This window comes from Aedes aegypti, chromosome 2, assembly GCF_002204515.2.
Source record: "Aedes aegypti strain LVP_AGWG chromosome 2, AaegL5.0 Primary Assembly, whole genome shotgun sequence".
In the NCBI taxonomy this organism is placed as follows: Eukaryota; Metazoa; Arthropoda; class Insecta; order Diptera; family Culicidae; genus Aedes; species Aedes aegypti.
Genome location: NC_035108.1, coordinates 213,472,230 through 213,490,082, shown reverse-complemented (window position 1 = coordinate 213,490,082; position 17,853 = coordinate 213,472,230). Strand labels below are relative to the sequence as shown.

The window sequence follows — 17,853 nt, the reverse complement described above, 5'->3', positions numbered from 1 at the left end:
CTTTCTCTCATTCTTCTTTGCTCTTTGTTCTATTCTACTAGCATAGGAATTCTCCCCAGCTATTCATATGCATATTCGGGTTCATAGTAATCAGCCAGCGTATCCTATTCAAGGGCCAAAAATCGCATGCATAAAATATATTTTGTCAAATATCATCTAAAGGAGTGGAGATATCGCAATTTTGAGGTGATTTTTTGCCCTTAAGGGTCCTAAAATCACCAAAACAAGCTGAAAAGCATACCAAAATTTTACAGAGTTCACTAAAATGGGAAAACTGCACATACGCCCTTTGCGCCACCTCTAAACCGTCACCAAAAATTCTCATTTTTTCACAGGATGTTATTTTAAGACCGATGATCATTTTCCACTTTGTAAATCTTGACTACGGAAGATTTTTGGAAATAAGCCCCACCCTAGTGGTTCATCCTTCGCCGCCACACACCGTTTTCCTGCACACCGCCAAAGATCGTCCTAAGCACCCGACGTTCGAAGACTCTAAGTGCTTGCAAGTCCTCCTCGAGCAGCGTCCACGTTTGATGCCCTTAGAGGGCTACCTTATAAGCGTTTTGTACATGGTAAATTTGGTGCGGGTGTGAATCTTTTTTGACCGCAGCTTCTTGTGGAGTCCATAGTAGGCCCGACTTCCACTGATAATGCGCCTCCGTATTTCACGGCTAACATTATTGTCAGCCGTCAGCAAGTATTCAAGGAAGACGAACTCATCGACCACCTCGAACGAATCCCCGTCTATCGTAACACTGCTAACTAGGCGAGCCCTGTCGAGTTCGGCCCTACCAGCTAGCATGTACTTTGTCTTGGACGCATTCACCACCAGTCCAACTTTTGCTGCCTCGCGTTTCAGGAGGGTGTACAGGTCTGCCACCTTTTCAAATGTTCGGCCGACAATGTTCATATCATCCGCGAAGCAAACAAATTGACTGGATCTCGTAAAAATCGTACCCCGGCTGTTGAGCCCGGCTCTCCGCATAACACCTTCTAGCGCAATATTGAACAACAGGCACGAAAGTCCATCATCTTGTCGTAGTCCCCGGTGGGATCCAAACGAACTGGAATGTTCGCCTGAAACCTTCACACAATTTTGCACACCTTCCATCGTTGCTCTTATCAGTCTCGTGAGCTTCCCGGGAAAGCTGTTCTCGTCCATGGTTTTCCATAGCTCTACGCGGTTGATACAACCGTATGTCGCCTTGAAATCGATGAAAAGATGATGCGTTGGGACCTGCGGGGACATCATAAGCCTTTTTAAAAATAGGATCCTCATTTTTCATCACTCATTGCGCCTTGAATCCTTCTATTGGGGTCGAAAAATCCTTTTTGAACACTTCGCTATATTTTTCTTTTATCTTATCAATAGCAGTTTCATTAGACTCAGTTGTCATATTGTTAATTACTATAGAATTTGAGAAAAATCGTCTCCAGTCGGGATAGAATACATCAAGCCAAGTTCGCCCAAGTAAAGGGAAATATCATTGTCACAATCCAGCACAAGTTACTGTAACAATGCTTCCTTTTTTTTAAATTTCACTAAGATCTTTGCCTCACCCTCAATTTTGAGTTTTGATCCATTGACCACTATCAACTTTTTAGCATATTTACTCAAAGGATTGGAAAAAAATTGAAAAATATCGATTTTTACCAATAACGGAAACAGAAGCGCCACAATCTATTTCCATGTCCAAAAGATTTCCTTCAATATCAACCCTGACTAGACATGGATCACTCATCTTATTAATGGACGAGACCAACATGCATTATAAATCACCTGAATCACTCTCTTCTCCATCCCAATCGTTCATTTGCATCCTTTCCATTAGTTCGGCTATATGGCGGTCTGCAGAGGGCCCTGGCCTGTAAGAATCCACCAGGTTAACGGCATCCCTTTGAAGGTTCTTGAGTTTGAAGCACTCTTTCTTAAAATGACCCTTCATCCCACAAAAATTGCAGATCATCTGCGAATAATCTGGTTTAGGCCTTGTCATACCTCTTCCATCCTGCCTGAAATTCATTGCTTTGGATCCATACTGACGCTGTCCTCTCCCTTGCTGTCCAATGTCATATGGCCTCGCGCCCAGACGACTTTACATCGGACCTCTGCTGCTTTCAGCTCCTCTATTGAATTCTTCTTCCTGGTATTTCCGCGCTAAATCCAGCGTCTGTCTCAGCTTTCCGTAATGTGTTCCATACTGCATGCCTGGGTTGTGCTGGATTGCTTCTATATGCCCTGGTCCTGCGTTTAGTGGCTCTACTGCCGTACCCGCATTTGCTCTTGCAACCTCCCACGTAACTATGATTTTTTCAGCATTTGCTAGAGTAAGTTTCTCTTCGCCAAATAAACGCTGACGTAAATGTTTATCTCTTATCCCCGATATTAAACGGTCCAAAATAGCAGTTTCTTTAATGTTTGAAAATCCAAAGAATTCCGCTTGTAATTTTGAAGCCAAAACAAAATCTTCAGTTGTCTTATCAGGGTTTTGCACTCTTGTACTAAATTTATAACGTTGGACTAGATCTGGCTCAGTTTTGTCCAAACGATTTTTCAGCTATGATATCAATTCATCGAAGCCTGCCTCCTCAAAGTTACCAGTTGGGTACAGAAGTTTGATCTCCTCAAGCATTACTGGTCCACTGAGTGTCACAAAATCTCGATTACTTTTTCAAATCGACGTAAGTAACTTTTATACGGATTTGAGAAAATTGATTAGGAAAAATCACAATCTATCTTCTAAAACTGTTTTAAAATGAATCACCTTTTTAACATTTTTTTTGCCGTGTACTTCGCTCAAATTTTGCATACACTCAGCTCACGTTCAAAAACTAGGTAGTTTCTATTATTTCCCACAAAAATAATTATAAGAAAATGATAAGCCGTTTCATTCAGTTACTTTCGACGTTTTTCTACCAGTGTAAAATCGGCTCAAGTAGTGTTTTGTTTTGATTCGTGGTTAAGTCACTTTGTCTCTCCATACAGCGGGGCGGCGAAAGTAGTGGTTAGGTTGCGAAAGTTGAAAATGTTACTTTCGTCGTTTTGTAAATCCGGAAATTAAACGTTCTAAAAGTGAAAAGTTGAGTTGGTACAGAGCGGTACGTGTAGAATTCCGCCTGCTTAACACGTAGGATCGACAAAGTAAGTTTGTATACTTTTTTCACTTGAGTCTGTATGAATAAGTTTTCGAGAAATAGTCCATTCTGCCTTCGTCAATTATTTTATTGATTTTGAAGTAGAACTTCAATCTAGCAAACCAATCGTTGAAGCTAACACCTCTTCGATATGGTTCAATAGTGCAAGCAACACTTGAACTCAAGGTTATCAGCTTTCAAAAACTTATAAGGTTTCAAGTGAAATTTGTTTAAAATTTATCTAATTTTGAAATCAAATGATATATAAAATCAAAGAATAAAATGCCAGCATTCAAATCAAAAATAAAGGAAATAAAGCAATAATAAAAAAAAATCACATTCAGTGGGGTAAACGACTAAAATACCGGCTATTCTTGTTATATATACTAATAAGAAAAAGAAAAAATCCGACTCACCGATCACGTCCTTTGACCTTCGCCAACAATCGATTGTTGTCGAACGGATACCTTCCGACAAAAAGGATGTCCTGGAGAAAATGCGGTCCGGACAAACCGGCGAACTGCTTCCTTGATGCAAGAAAACGATCCGATACAGGTTACCGTGTTCTAATGCAACGATTAAGTACTCCAGCTACACTGCCAGTAATGTGTACTGTGTGGTATAATCACTATTCTATTGCTCAAAAAACGCCAATCTGTTAAAACAATAAGAAAAACTATCTTATTATATGGAAACAATAGATATGTGCTTTATCCTGAAAGTTTATTCAAAAGAATTGTTCTTTCTTTTATACACTGGTGAAATTACAACCTTCACGTTTCAAGTCACAAAATCACTAAATCTTGTTTATTCCTTCTCCAGGAAGGTAATCGATCAAATACAGATTTGTTGCCCGAAGGCAAACGATGTTTGACAGATACACGAATGAGGATGTTCGAATGCGCAGGGTGCGCTAGGGGCATGACACTAACATAGAGTACAGGCGCTCAAGGTTTGCAGAAGCTAAAGCAAAAGCAAACCCCTCCTTCCCTGACAGCATACGATCAAAGTTGCCCGATCTTCACAGTCTGAGAAACATCGAAAGTAATCAGTTTAAATGTCCCGCTAATTATTTCTTCACAAATATCTAACCAGACGAACGCATGCTGCTTATTAATCAATTTAATTAATTCGTTCCACATTTGGCCATACACCAGAAACCTAGCCTCTTGATTGCCAAGTTTTTAAATTATCAGCAGGAAACTACAGAAAACCTGGGGAAAAATACAAAGATGGTACCAAAATTGAAACTAGTCAAAAGTCCTGCCGAAGTCTCTACCTACTGTCCGAACCGTACTAGTTTCCTCTATCAGTAAACTTTTCATATTTTCTCTTATAAGCAGGTGAAATCAACTCACCTGTAGAAAATCTGAACTGCTACGGCAAATGAAATGTAATGTGTTTTAACAAAATGTTAATAAAATCTAAAATGTATTTTATCAAATTAGGATGATAGTGTAGTCTAATTACACAGAACACCTACATATAAGAAATGAATGTAATGTTTGGAATGATACAAATAAAGAAATAAAAAAAAATAAAAATAATTTAAAAAAGTAAACTTTTTATATTTTTTTCGTGAATTGTTGGGATATGAGTTCGAAACTTGTACCGTTCCGCCTTGTATTCCGAACACTTAATGCTCATGGCGAACTAAAATGCACCTGAAAAGTATAAATCAGCTGATATTTTAAAAAAAATGAATTTCTTTGCAAATCTTTGCAACCAATTTTATGTAAAAGTATGGAACAACATTTTGTTTCAAATGCTGAACACTGTACTCATTCTGTCTCATATCCCGAACACCAAATCTCAAAACCACGAAAAAATAGTTGTTGGGACAGCACACGCTATGTCTGAACCAGACGATTATAAAAATCGAATGTACATCGGATTTTTTCTCGCTAGAGATCAGTATTTGATCCATATTTTCATAATCGGAAGGTTTTAAAATATTCTATCGGTGAAATTTTTTCCATACATTTTGTATGGGCCGAAATGCGCCGAAAAACGGGGTTTTCATGGGTTTTAGTATGAAAAATAGCTGAAAAGTGTAAACAATCAAAATTTCACCGATAGAATATTTCAAAACCTTTCGATTATGAAAATATGGATCAAATACTGATCTCTAGCGAGAAAAAATCCGATGTACATTCGATTTTTACAATCGTTTGGTTCAGACATAACGTGCAGCAGCGATAGGTCACAGACAAACAGACGTCATACTCTCATCATTGTCCATCGACCACCCTTTTAACGGTCGATTCAAAAATATGGTAGGTGGCCAATCCGCCACCCGCAGCGCTCGCATCGTTTTTGTTCGCGTTTGACGTTTACACACTACCGCCATCTGCTGCTCCGTCGACCAAATACACTAATTCTAGCATTGGGCGTACATGTCCTCGTGACTATGATTTGGATCGAGATTTGTTCTAAGTGTTACGTCTGTTTGTCTGTGGATAGGTGTTCGGACCTCTTATAGCATGACTCGTGTTTACATGGTGCATGAGTCAGCTTCATAGCTGTAATTTATTTACTCATTAATTAGTTTTTAAATTCATTGTATGTTTTTCCACTGCCCAACAACTTTGACTAGGATAAGTAACAATTTTACCAATTAACTTTAGCAAATAGTTTTAATTCAATATTTCACCTCCACCTCCTATACATCGGCATGATTGTATCTTGCCTCTACTGTGGCCTCTTGCTATGCGATGAACGGGTGACCCTATCGCATCTGGGTGCTGGTTTATCGTCGTTCGGAACAATAGGCCTTTTCATGTGACAGGTCCGTCTATGCATTTGTTTACATCGGTAGAGGACCGGTGCATACACGAGGCTGTCATTTTCATAGAATAACTGTCAAAAAGCTTCCCGATCAGCAGTTTTGGAACGTCATGTGAATAGGCCTATAGTATTCAAATGAATAATATCGTTATTAAATTCAACTAAGCTAGTTTTACTGACCTCAAACTAGAGAATCGTTACAACTCTCAGAGTATGAGGTAGAATTACATACTTTAAAATTGAAGTATCTAGTGCTATTTTCTGGAAGTTTGATGTCATATTTCCGTGAAATAGTTCAACCAACTCGCCATACAAAATTAGACTGTTCGGAATTTGAGACAAAACGGTAACCTTTTGAGTTATTGGGTCACCAAGTGGCTCGGTAGCAGAACTCGATTTTTTCATAACAATTCATCCATTTTTAACAACGATTTTGATAAATTTATCAAAATCTGAAATCTTTTATTCCAACAGCAATACCTACCATTCAAAACATTGAATGTCAAGGGGGAGAAGTTAAGTTAAAAAAAACCTAGAGTTTGTTTATGTTATAATTCGGTGCATTCAAATGACCTTTGAAAATTCTGAACAGTTGCTGTCATTGAAATGTAATAATTGTTAATAAAATGGTTATCATGGCTTAATTTACCAAATTGTGATGATAGTATCGTCTAGCACAGAACACTTACATATAGAAAGCATGTAATATTTAATATGATACTAACTAATAAATAAATAAAAAAATAAAGACTTTGCAGAGTATTCAACATAACATTTTAAAGATTATTGTGGAACTTCTTTCATGTTTTACAACTAATGAATTACTCATATCAAATTTTTGAATAAAATTATTTATATCAATAATCAATCACTAGTTGAAATTATAATAATGAAGAAATATTAAGAAAGAGCCACCCTCAATCCATGTGTTCTGTGTTGCAGCGGTATCATTGAAAGTTTAAATCGCAACCGCTGAATGAGTAGAATTCACGTAGCGTCCACAAACTACGGAACATTTATTTTCTTAACGTTATAATTCAACTATCTGTAACTTAATATGTTATATGAATATATCTACTAGCACGTTAATTTATCTCGAGTAAAACATGTAGCGTAATGTTCGGCAAACAAAATGCCGGCAGATTGCATTATGTCAGCTCGTACGGTCCAACCGTCACTCAACTTGCAGTACTTACAACAACCACAACAACCGGTTCGAAATCCCGTCACAAACATACAGCGATCAGTCGTGTTTTTACCTACATAGCATCACAACGGTCAACTGAGTCACAAGCTGAGTTGGAAAGTGCAGATAGAGCTCCAGCAACGATTGAATGTGTAACAGGTAAGTGAACTATGTCATGTTTTACCTTTTCAACAAATTAACAAAAATGTTTTTTATTTTAGTTCAAAAACCATTTAATCATTCCTAAAATGAGCAACGGAAAACATCTGGCCAAAGGTAAGTCCAATGTCTCCCAATAGTGTCGGTTTCTAGAAAGTATTGATTTTTTTTGTGTGTGGAATGTTTGCATGGTTCTTTTGATTGTACGGAGAAGAGTAGGTGAATCCGAAAAGAGTGATACGATGCAAGGAAAAAACATGAAGATGGAGAATAATTTTAGCATTGATGATGTCATCAGTGAAACAGTGATGTTTTATCGCTTACCTCATAGCGATTACTAGCAGCACGTTGGGATATTTCCATTTTAATGCCGGTTAAACGCTGCACAAAATACTGTTATGTGTACATATTTCAGTCTTTTGTTATTCTGCTTCTGATACTGCCTACAATGTAACTTTTAACGTCTGAAATCGTCACTCAGCAGTTATCATGTAAATAGAACGACACCAAAGATTAGATTTTTAAGGCAGTCACTCCTATGGGCTATGGCGACACTGTTTAATTTGGATTAGGAATAAATCTGAAAATTTATCAATAGAAGATTGACTGCCGCTTGTTACCGTTTTGATTCATATTACGGACAGCTTCAAATTCCGGACACTCTACTTTGTATGGGAAGCATTTCACACGAAATGTTTCTATTTTTGCCGTTCAAAAGTTCTCAATTTCGATTTTTAGTAAGCTTTTTCCATAAATATCTTCGAAAATTTATAATGCCCAACTGCCTTGGATGTCTATTTAGTGGTTTGACGATTTCAATTGATGATTTGACTGTTCCATTAATGATTATCATGATCTGCCCGGAATTCGATTCAAAGTGTCCGGAATATGAGGCAAAAGTGAGGAAGCGTCCGGAATAAGAATCATGCAAAGGCCACACATTTTGATTTATTTAAAATTATTCATGTTGCCGAAGCGTATTCTTTACCCACCATTCGAAAGATAAGGGCTTTCTATGGTCGATGACGCTAAGGTATCATACATAATGATTTATTTTGTGTGCTCTATGCTGGGTTATACTTCACTGAGTCCTTAAGTGTCCGTAATATGAATCAAAACGGTACTCGTCAACATTCATATGTTGATGAAAGAATGTTCTATGTATTTGTCATGGCTCTCTTTGTTCTTATGTTTTTAAATACAGTTGAATTGCTTACGAAATGTAAAAAAGGTTCAAGAAAAATTGAAACAAATGTCAAAAGTAAAAAGACAGTTTTCTCAAAAATAAGCGACAAATCCAAAAAAGTAAAAACACACAACTGTTTTATTTTGTAAATAAAACAACTGTCTGTTTTAATTATTGTAGTTTTGTCGAATATTTTCGAGAAAACTACTTTATTACTTTTGACATTGGCTCCAATTTTATTTAAGCCTTAATCGTTTGACGAGACGTTGCCTAATATTGGCTTTGAACCAATTCTGATACCTAAGGGCAAACAGCCGCCTGGTTCAAAACCTTTAAAATGAACGTAAAAAAAATCTGGTAAAATGAGCTGCACCATTTTGCCCTAAATGATTGAAAGCTCATAAAATTCGGGAATTTGGCACAGTTTTCACAGTTGGCATTATCTCTTACTATACATATACATTCTACTATTTTCCATCCATAATTGTTGATATAACTATTGCCGGTATATACAAAATCAATTTTATCCCAATTATCTTATTTTTATGAAATATGAGTAAAAAATTAAACGCTCACAGGGTTGGTACGACTACGCGGATTTCTTGAGTTTTGTGATTGATTCCGAGCAGATTCCGCGGGTTTAACACGATGTTGGATGTGGATTTTGATCTTTCCCGCGGATTTAGGATTTTACCCCGAATTCCATAACCTCGAATGCTATTTCCCCGAATGAAGCGTTACCCCGAACGCCACTACCTCGAATAGGTCACTACCCGAACGCCATTACCCCGAAAGAATAGTGTTTTGAGATTTATAACTGTGGAGTATAGTATTGTGGTGTTGAATTTCAACCAATTAATATACAGCCATAGCGCTAAATGCGCAATGAGATTATGCTGAGGGTAACAGGTTCAAAACTGACAAGAAATAATATTAATTATGGCTTACTTGAAATGTTTTGTACTAGCGGGGTACAGATGTTTTGTAAATTAGCGGGGTACAGATTAAAAAGTGTTCAGATTAAATGTGGTCAAACCAACGGGGCTACCCGGTATACGTTTCAGAACTTTTGAATAACAAGTAGTCTTACTTAGTATCTGAAGTAATAATTACTTTTGATTTCTAGAAGAGGTTTAGTTAAATATTTCTAAAAATATTTTTATTAAAGTGTTTTTTTTTCTGAAATTAGGGGCAATATTGATTTTGCCTCATTATTTGTACATTCCTGTAATCGTGACATGACCCTCTTCAGATTGAATTACAATATAAAAAAATATTAAGCAAGATAGGTTACTGAAATAATGCCCTATACACGGATTTCAAGTTTTAGAGGCAGACGCGGTAAACTGAAGCATTTAAAGCAACCAAATCAATTAATTATAAAACCATGATTGATACTAAATTTATCACAAATTTTTATTGTTATATCCATACATAGCAACGAATCGGCTACTGACCTGCATAATTATTGATTAATGGACCGTGTTGATTAAAATTGCCGGACGATTCGAATCCCGGACACTGGCCTTAATTCGCTAAAAAAAATATTATTTCGTCAAATTATACGATGGCAAACCATGTATCTTAATCGAAAAAAAAGGAAATCAGTCTAAAAATGCGTTTAAAAGACGAGTGTCCGGCATTCAAAGCATCCGGTAATTCGAAGCAGTACGGTACATATCGAAGAATCTACTGAAACATGTAGCTCAAATAAACCCTCTAATTTCAGGATCCACCCCACCGGTATTGGGAAATGACGGGAAACTCCGCCTGTACTCGATGCGCTTCTGTCCGTATGCCCAACGGGTCCATCTAATTTTGGACGCGAAGAATATACCCTATCACACTATCTACATCAACCTAAGCGAGAAACCGGAATGGTACTTTGATAAGAATCCACTAGGAAAAGTCCCAGCCTTAGAAGTTCCCGGAAAGGAAAACATCACCCTTTATGAATCCCTGGTTGTGGCCGACTATATCGAGGAAGCTTATACGGACAAGCAAAGAAAGCTTTACCCAAGTGATCCGTTTAAGAAGGCGCAAGACCGGATTCTTATTGAACGCTTCAACGGAGCAGTTATTTCACCTTACTACCGAATTCTGTTCTCTAGCGAAAGCATCCCTCCAGGTGCAATTACCGAGTTTGGAACCGGGTTAGATATTTTCGAGACAGAACTCAAAACCCGTGGCACTCCGTACTATGGCGGTGACAAACCAGGAATGTTGGATTACATGATCTGGCCGTGGTGTGAGCGCGTAGATTTGCTGAAGTTCGCTCTTGGGGATAAGTACGAACTTGATAAACAGAGATTTGGTAAACTGGTGAGTATTATTCGCTTGCAAACGAAACTTTGTATTATTAACTTATGTATATTTTTAGTTGCAATGGCGTGATTTGATGGAAAAGGATGATGCGGTGCAGAAATCATTCCTTTCAACAGAGAACCATACAAAATTTTTGCAGAGCAGGAAATCTGGCGAGAATAACTACGACATTCTATCGTAAGCATGCAAACGAGTGGAAGCGAGCGATGATCAAATATTTTCATAAAGCTCGTTGCCTATATATATATGTATCACCCATGTTCTCTTCTAACACAGCCTAGTCTTTGAAATTGTATCTAACAGTAAAACCACATTCAGAAACCCATACTAACAATGAAACATGCAAATTTCCGAGAATAAAGCACATTGTAAAATTATCACTTGTGCTGTTTTATTTGTCCGGAAAGGAGAACATCAAATCATTTAACAATATACACTCCCGTGCAAAAGTTATGTATAATTCCCTGGAAACATACACTGAAAAAACATCGATAATTTGCATAGCATATGATCAATTAAAAGTTTAAATCAATTCCGCATTAGAAAACATTTGCAAAATTTTGTCGCAAAAATATATAAAACAGTCATTTAACCAACTTACGCACGGGAATGTTCTATTATATGAAGGCATCACTTACCGAATCGTTTTTGTTAACAGTTATTGTACTAATCATCTTTTCAAGCTCCAATGCATCATAATTAGCTCATATTAGCATGTTTAAATATCATAGAATGTATCTTTATTTAATTAATCAACAGCGGATATAACGAATCATTAAACTTTGGAATTCATCAAACATTTACAAAAAAATAAGAAGTAACATTTATCTAAAATTTACTCGAAAATATTTCAAGGAAACTCGGATTACCAGTTGTCTTAAAAAGAATCCACCTAGATTAGCAACATTATCACCCTGTGATTCGACACTGATTTCTCTAGGAATTAAGAGAATTTCCGTTGCAATCAGCTTGGAATCTCAATGAATATCTATCTTCGAAGTTTCGGCTTAGAATTATGAGTGACATTCGATATTTGCGAGATGAATTCATAGAATATCTGAAGAAATTATCACGTTGCTTTCCATGAATATGCAATGGATCTAACTTAAAGAAAGGGTCCCAACCTTATTCCTCATGCTTTACTCCTCATTCCTCACATCTCGCTTTTCAACCCTCATTCCTCGTTCTTCACTCTTCACTCATCATTCTTCTTTAATCATTCTTTATTTCTTACTCCTCTTTCCTCGTTCTTCACTCCTCAAAACCGTTACGTGTATATAATTTGGCCATTTACGGCAAATTCAAATGGAGGTGGCCAAATTATATACATGCAACGCTCTGTCCAAAATACATAAAACACCCTATGAGACAATATACTTGGAAAAAAGTGTCTGAGTTGCCCAAATGATGATAAAAAAAATAAGTACATGAAACGTCACTAATCAAACAATAAAAGCGAACAAAATTTACAAACAAATTAAAGCAAAAACAGACATTTAAAAACAACTATCTTCTAAAATGTTCTAAGAATCTACTACGGAGTACTTCGCAAGACAAGTGGTAGTCAAAGAGTGACGAAACGCGATTGAAGGTTCGTTGGAGTCCATTGATAGCTCCATGCATTGCGTAGTTTGTGCTACGATAGGGCAGTCGCAGCATTGCACTGTTACGCAAAGCCCGAGGTTGAACGTTGACGTTTATCTGTTGCAATATAGATGGGCAGTCAATCCAGTTACCCATTGCATCAGCGATCAGAAGAGCCTTAGCAGTATCCCGTCTGGATGAAAGTGGCTTAAAACGAATCAGCTGACATCGGCTCTCATAGCTGGGCAGACGTAAAGGATTATTCCAGGGTAGTCTTCGAAGGGCATATCGAAGGAAACGCCGTTGAATGGATTCTATTCTTTCTGCGCCGTTGTTGTAGGATGGGCTCCATACAGTTAAGCTGTATTCTAGCGAGGAACGGACTAAGGAAGAGTAAAGTGCCTTCAGACAATGAACGTCGGTGAAGTTTTTGGCACAGCGAAAAATAAACCCAAGCGTTCTGGATGCCTTGTCTACTGCGTACGAAATGTGCTGTTTGTACGTGAGTTGGGAATCCAAAATTACTCCCAAGTCCTTAACATGCTCTAGGGTAGAAACACCGGTTTTGGCCATACGCCAGTTGTAGCCATAGTGGATTATACACCGTTTTACATAGCCAATCAGCATGAAACCTTTTGTGTGCAGTAGATCACATTCATATGATAGAGCTACATTCATTTAATTGTCCAAATTGATTCAAAACATAAGAAAAACAATTAATTTTCCTTATAATTTCAACTCCCATACACCTAATTTGGCCACTCTCATGAGAAATCAATACAATTGGCCTATTTAGGAACCGAAGTTAAATCTCTGGCCGAAGCTGGTTCCGTTGGCCTATATTGACCAACAAGATTTTCAAAGCGAAAAAATGGTTTTGGCTCAGTTTTGATATTTTACACATATAATATGGATTGAAAGCTTGCATTTGACATATTTGTTGTATAAATACGGCTTCCCATTCAGTTTTTATTGACATTTTCTCTTAGGCTGGCCAAAAATGGTGCTTTTACCCTACTCGTTCTATGTCCGTTCCACGCAAAGTGTATTGATAGACAAACGGTTGCTCTTTCCTTGAGAAGGTTATCACAGAGCACTTGTCAGGGTTGACTACCTTACGATTCACACTGCACCAGTTGGCAAAGGCGTCAAGTTGCTGTTGCAGAAAACGGCAATCGTCGATGGGGCGTATGCGGAAAAATATTTTGAGATCGTCCGCGTAAGACAATCGTGGTCCTTTAAGCGCCAAATTCACATCGTTGAAATACAAGAGAAATATCAGGGGGCCCAGGTGGCTTCCTTGAGGGATACCCGATGATGCAGAGAAAGTGTCGGAGTGACAGTCTCCTATGGCAACAAGTAGATGGCGGTCTGTCAAATAGCTATGAAACCATTGTAAAAGATTCCCGTTAATTCCAAGCCTTTCTAATTTTGCGATTGTTATGGCATGGTTTAGCTTGTGAAAGGCCGCGGACAAATCAGTATAAATCACATCTGTCTGCGCTCTTTGGGTCATACCGTGGTGCATCAATACCCGGACGCTTAAGGTGCCACAAATGTTCTTACTTCAATATGAGCGTGTTGTTTTAGAAAATCCTCGATGTAATATTACTTGATAGATTGTTACAAGCCAGATCTTCATGAAAGTGATGAAATTTTTGATAAAAATCATGATTTTAACATAAAAATCAATCAACTATTGAAGCATGTCTTGTCTTTAAATCCGGACACCTTAGACAAATGATGTCTTTAATTCCGGACACTTTTGGATCGAAATCCGGACAAAGGTGTTATAGCATGCAATATCCGTTAAATTTCAATGAAAATAATGTCAACACGCAATTAAATAACAATCTTTAATAAACTTGATGTCCACGATTGTCCCACAATGGCAAAACAAATAACACGTTTGTAATTAAATTGGTTTGATTACCTGAGCTGAAGCACGCGTAGCTTGAACTGCATTCGACGCGGCTCGAACAGCTATTATTGAAGATAAATACAATATATTCAATAATCAATTGCACTCCGAATACTCACTACACTATCCACAGTATTTTTTTCAAATTTTCACTTATTTCTTCTTTCGGGAATCTCACTTACACTAATAAAATGGTGGTCCATTACACGATGCCCGAATCTGAAAACACTGGCTCATAATCCCGGACAGTCTTTTTGCACACCGATAAATGTATATTTCCAATTTATTTAATGATAGTGGAGTCACCGAACTTCCAAAATATCTTCTTTTGAAGAGTTTTGGATAAAAATTCTATAAAGATATATTTTACTAACTTTTACTTCAAACAAACGTTGTTCGCGCGTGCATCGATCGTTCAACTTGAGTTGAAGTTAAATCGCGACGAAATGACGTCCAACATGAACAAATAATTTGTTTTTATTTTTATTAATTATTTAGCAATGGTTGCTAGATCAGAAATAAATGTAAAATGATAAGCATTGTTTATTTAAAAGGGGATTAATGAAAACCAGACATATAATCACAAAATTTATCTGTAATTAATTAATATAATTAAAGTGTCCGGATATTGGTACCGTCCGGATTTTGATTCACTACGGTACTTTCAATAGCGTATGAAGTGAGACACAACAAGTTGGTGGTTGTAGAGCGCCCAGCGATGAACCCATGCTGATCATTGCTCAAATACTGTTTGCAGTGGGAAAGTAATGGTCCCATGACTACTAGTTCGAATAACTTCGAAACTGCACTCAGCGATGTTATTCCACGATAATTATTTACATCTCGTTTGCATCCTTCCTTATGAACTGGGAACATATGTGCTTTCTTCCAGAGCGAAGGGAAAGTTCCGTATGATAATGACAGTCGGAACAGCCGACAAAGAGGGTGCAGTAAGTGATCGATATTTGTCTTAAGAAAAGCTGGAGGTACACCGTCAGGTCCTGGATTGAATGATGTTTTAAGTTGGGAAGCAGCATCGGCTATCATCGATTCATCAATATGGAAGGTGCTTAGCGAATAACTAAATATAGGCAGCCCATTGACGAGCTATATATGTTTGCCATAAATTGGTAGTAGATATGATGGATTATTTGTATCATACTAAACCTTTGATACAAATTAAAATATTGATTTGTTTTAATTTGCCATCCATGTGTACTAAATTAAATAATTGGCAATAATTTGAATGTATATGTAAATACGCTATTAAACCTAACTAAACAGTTCAACCTCTTTTTCAGGAACAACGCCAAAAAGCTGCGCGTAGGCTAATCGAACCTAGCAACTTTATACTCAAAAAGTGTTACTACTAAAACATATGCAATTTTTAGTAAAATAAATGTCATGTAGACAATTAAGCGTGATTGACTGAAAGTAAGTGCAAATTTAATTACGCTCCATAGAAACATCAAATACGGCTAGATAGAACGATTTCGGATACTTAGCTGCAACGTTTAGACACAATGGTTGATAAATAAAAAAGTTGTATTTAGTTTCCTCCGATGACAAAATCAGCCTCACTAACTTTAATCTGAAAGAAATGAACCTTAAATGTCCTTCTTTCTGTCACTCCAAATTCTGGAACGGATTTATTACTCTCTGTTTATACAAAATGTTGGATTTCTGTGGGAACTTTCTTGCAATTTACCTCAATGAAAATGTAAGTTACCTTGATGAATAGCAGTTCGCTTACTTCTAAGCCATAGTTGTAAATACATAAAGCGCATTAGCATACAATCATGACCGGATTGGGCCGGTTGGAGAGAAGACAGATTTAATTGTAGTTGAGAAGTGAAATGCGGTTCAGCATTATGGAGTTGTCTTATTTTTAATCCGATCCGTGACTATCACCTGATGTAGGCGACTGGCTGCCCTGGTGGTTGTGCAAAGTTCGCATGTGCCGCAAAAGGTTGGATTTCACGTTGAACCCTTTATTACAGATGTCACAATAGAATGGTCGTTCACCTAGAATCGAAAGAAAAGTTTTTCAATGAATACGAAGGTTTTCAAAGCTAACAATTACAAACCTGTGTGAGTCCGTTTGTGGATGAGCATGCTGGCGTAGGATGGAAAGCCTTTCTTACAAATGGAACAGGTTTTCTCTTGCTGTTGAGCTGCCGATGTTGCCGAGTGCTGGGGATCGGAAGTATGCGATTTGGAACTTCGCCGCGGAATACTGCTATTGTTCGAAATGGCTAGTTCTGTTTCGGTGTGAGTGCTTTGTACATGCCGTACCCATTCCGCCGGGGTCACAAAATACATGGCGCACAAATCGCATTTCAGAGCTGCAGTTACGTCGGAATCGTTGTCCTGCAATGTAGAAAGTTAACTGTAAAGCAGCTGGGAAACTTTACGATGGTTAGAAGAATTACGGATATCCAAATTAACGTCAATGAAATGTGTAGCTTGTTCAAATTTTTATCAGCTTTGCAAAAGTTGCATGCACGGCGCTGAAACTGTTTCGGCGTGGATGTTACACAATGCGGTGTAAGAAAGAAAGCCTTCTTGTTTGTTTGATAGTTTCAACAGGTTATTGTCAGCTTTGTGCATTTCACTTTAACAATTACAATACTAGATGAGACTTTGAACACTTTCCATTTTTTCGCAAACATGGCTGACTTTCAACACTCCATTTTATTCGCCAGCACGGCTGTTCTCGCTAACTTCTGCCTCAAAACTTAATTAATGTGGGATGGACAAAGCCGACAGTTATGAGCTCAGATGCTCTGGAGTGGTTGTGCTACTTTTCCCCGAATATCGGTTCCCCGAATGTCGTTTCCCCGAACGCCAGTTCCCCGAATATCCCGTTTTCCCGAATAGCCCACTTCCCCAAAAAGTTTTTGGCACTCATATTTGACATAACTGTAAACATTTCAGGGGGTAAATGTAGTGGTCATTTGACATGCACCTTTCTTTATTTGATTGGCGGTTCTTACGAGTTTTTCCATCCTCAGCATTTTTGGCAACATGTGTATAGTCGAGAATGCCTAATACCTTCTTTTTTGGATTGCTTACCATTCTTTCAAATTCATTATCCTACCACTGAAAACTATTATAGCACCTATTCGAACTGCTACACTTTTCGGGGAAACGGGTCATTCGGGGAAATGACATTCGGGGAAACGGGGCTTTCGGGGAACTGGCGTTCGGGGGACCAACATTCGAGGAAACGACATTCGAGAAAAAGAAGCACAATCGCTCAGGAGTATATGCTGAGACCGTCTCGATAATGGACTACAACGAAGCAGAAGCTGGATGAGGAGACAGGTATGCTTATTCTACGCAGCGTGTGAAGTGAGACGTGTCGAATGAGGTGACAATTGTCAACTCGCTCCCATTTGATTAACGTCAGTCGGCTCAACTCACACGCCGTGCAGAATAAACACAAGGATTTGGACAGTGAGGCAGACCCTCGACGAGGAGATAGAGCCTGGAGGATGAGGTAGAGCCTGTACGCTGATATGGAGCTTGGAAGAGGAGGTAACTAGGATGAAGAACCAAGAGTCG

General features: G+C 37.9%; 2 protein-coding genes across 5 annotated transcripts in view; one reads left to right on the top strand and one right to left on the bottom strand.

Moving 5' to 3' along the window:
- Window positions 1-7,036: 7,036 nt before the first annotated feature.
- LOC23687505 (pyrimidodiazepine synthase) lies at window positions 7,037-15,857 on the top strand. The gene is made up of 5 exons (XM_011494791.2): window positions 7,037-7,270; window positions 7,333-7,387; window positions 10,186-10,778; window positions 10,837-10,958; window positions 15,588-15,857. The coding sequence occupies exons 2-5, from the start codon at window positions 7,360-7,362 to the stop codon at window positions 15,616-15,618; spliced, it is 774 nt and encodes a 257-aa protein (XP_011493093.2). The 5' UTR covers window positions 7,037-7,270; window positions 7,333-7,359; the 3' UTR covers window positions 15,619-15,857.
- The window catches only part of LOC5576974 (zinc finger and BTB domain-containing protein 14), a 24,415-nt gene continuing 22,375 nt past the window's right edge, over window positions 15,814-17,853 (bottom strand). For all 4 annotated transcript variants that reach the window (XM_021843910.1, XM_001663019.2, XM_021843908.1 and 1 more), the window contains 2 exons: window positions 16,374-16,656; window positions 15,814-16,311 (listed from right to left, as the gene is read on the bottom strand). In XM_021843910.1, coding sequence (XP_021699602.1) covers window positions 16,175-16,311; window positions 16,374-16,656 — 420 coding nt within the window. In that variant the 3' untranslated portion in view covers window positions 15,814-16,174. The remainder of the gene's footprint in view (window positions 16,312-16,373; window positions 16,657-17,853) is intronic.

What these genes read in the sequence shown, in the direction of transcription:
- LOC23687505 (XM_011494791.2), top strand. Translation starts at nt 7,360, where the DNA reads ATGAGCAACGGAAAACATCTGGCCAAAG. An exon ending in CGGAAAACATCTGGCCAAAG is followed by an intron (nt 7,388 to 10,185) that starts GTAAGTCCAATG and finishes CTCTAATTTCAG; the next exon opens with GATCCACCCCACCGGTATTG. An exon ending in AACAGAGATTTGGTAAACTG is followed by an intron (nt 10,779 to 10,836) that starts GTGAGTATTATT and finishes GTATATTTTTAG; the next exon opens with TTGCAATGGCGTGATTTGAT.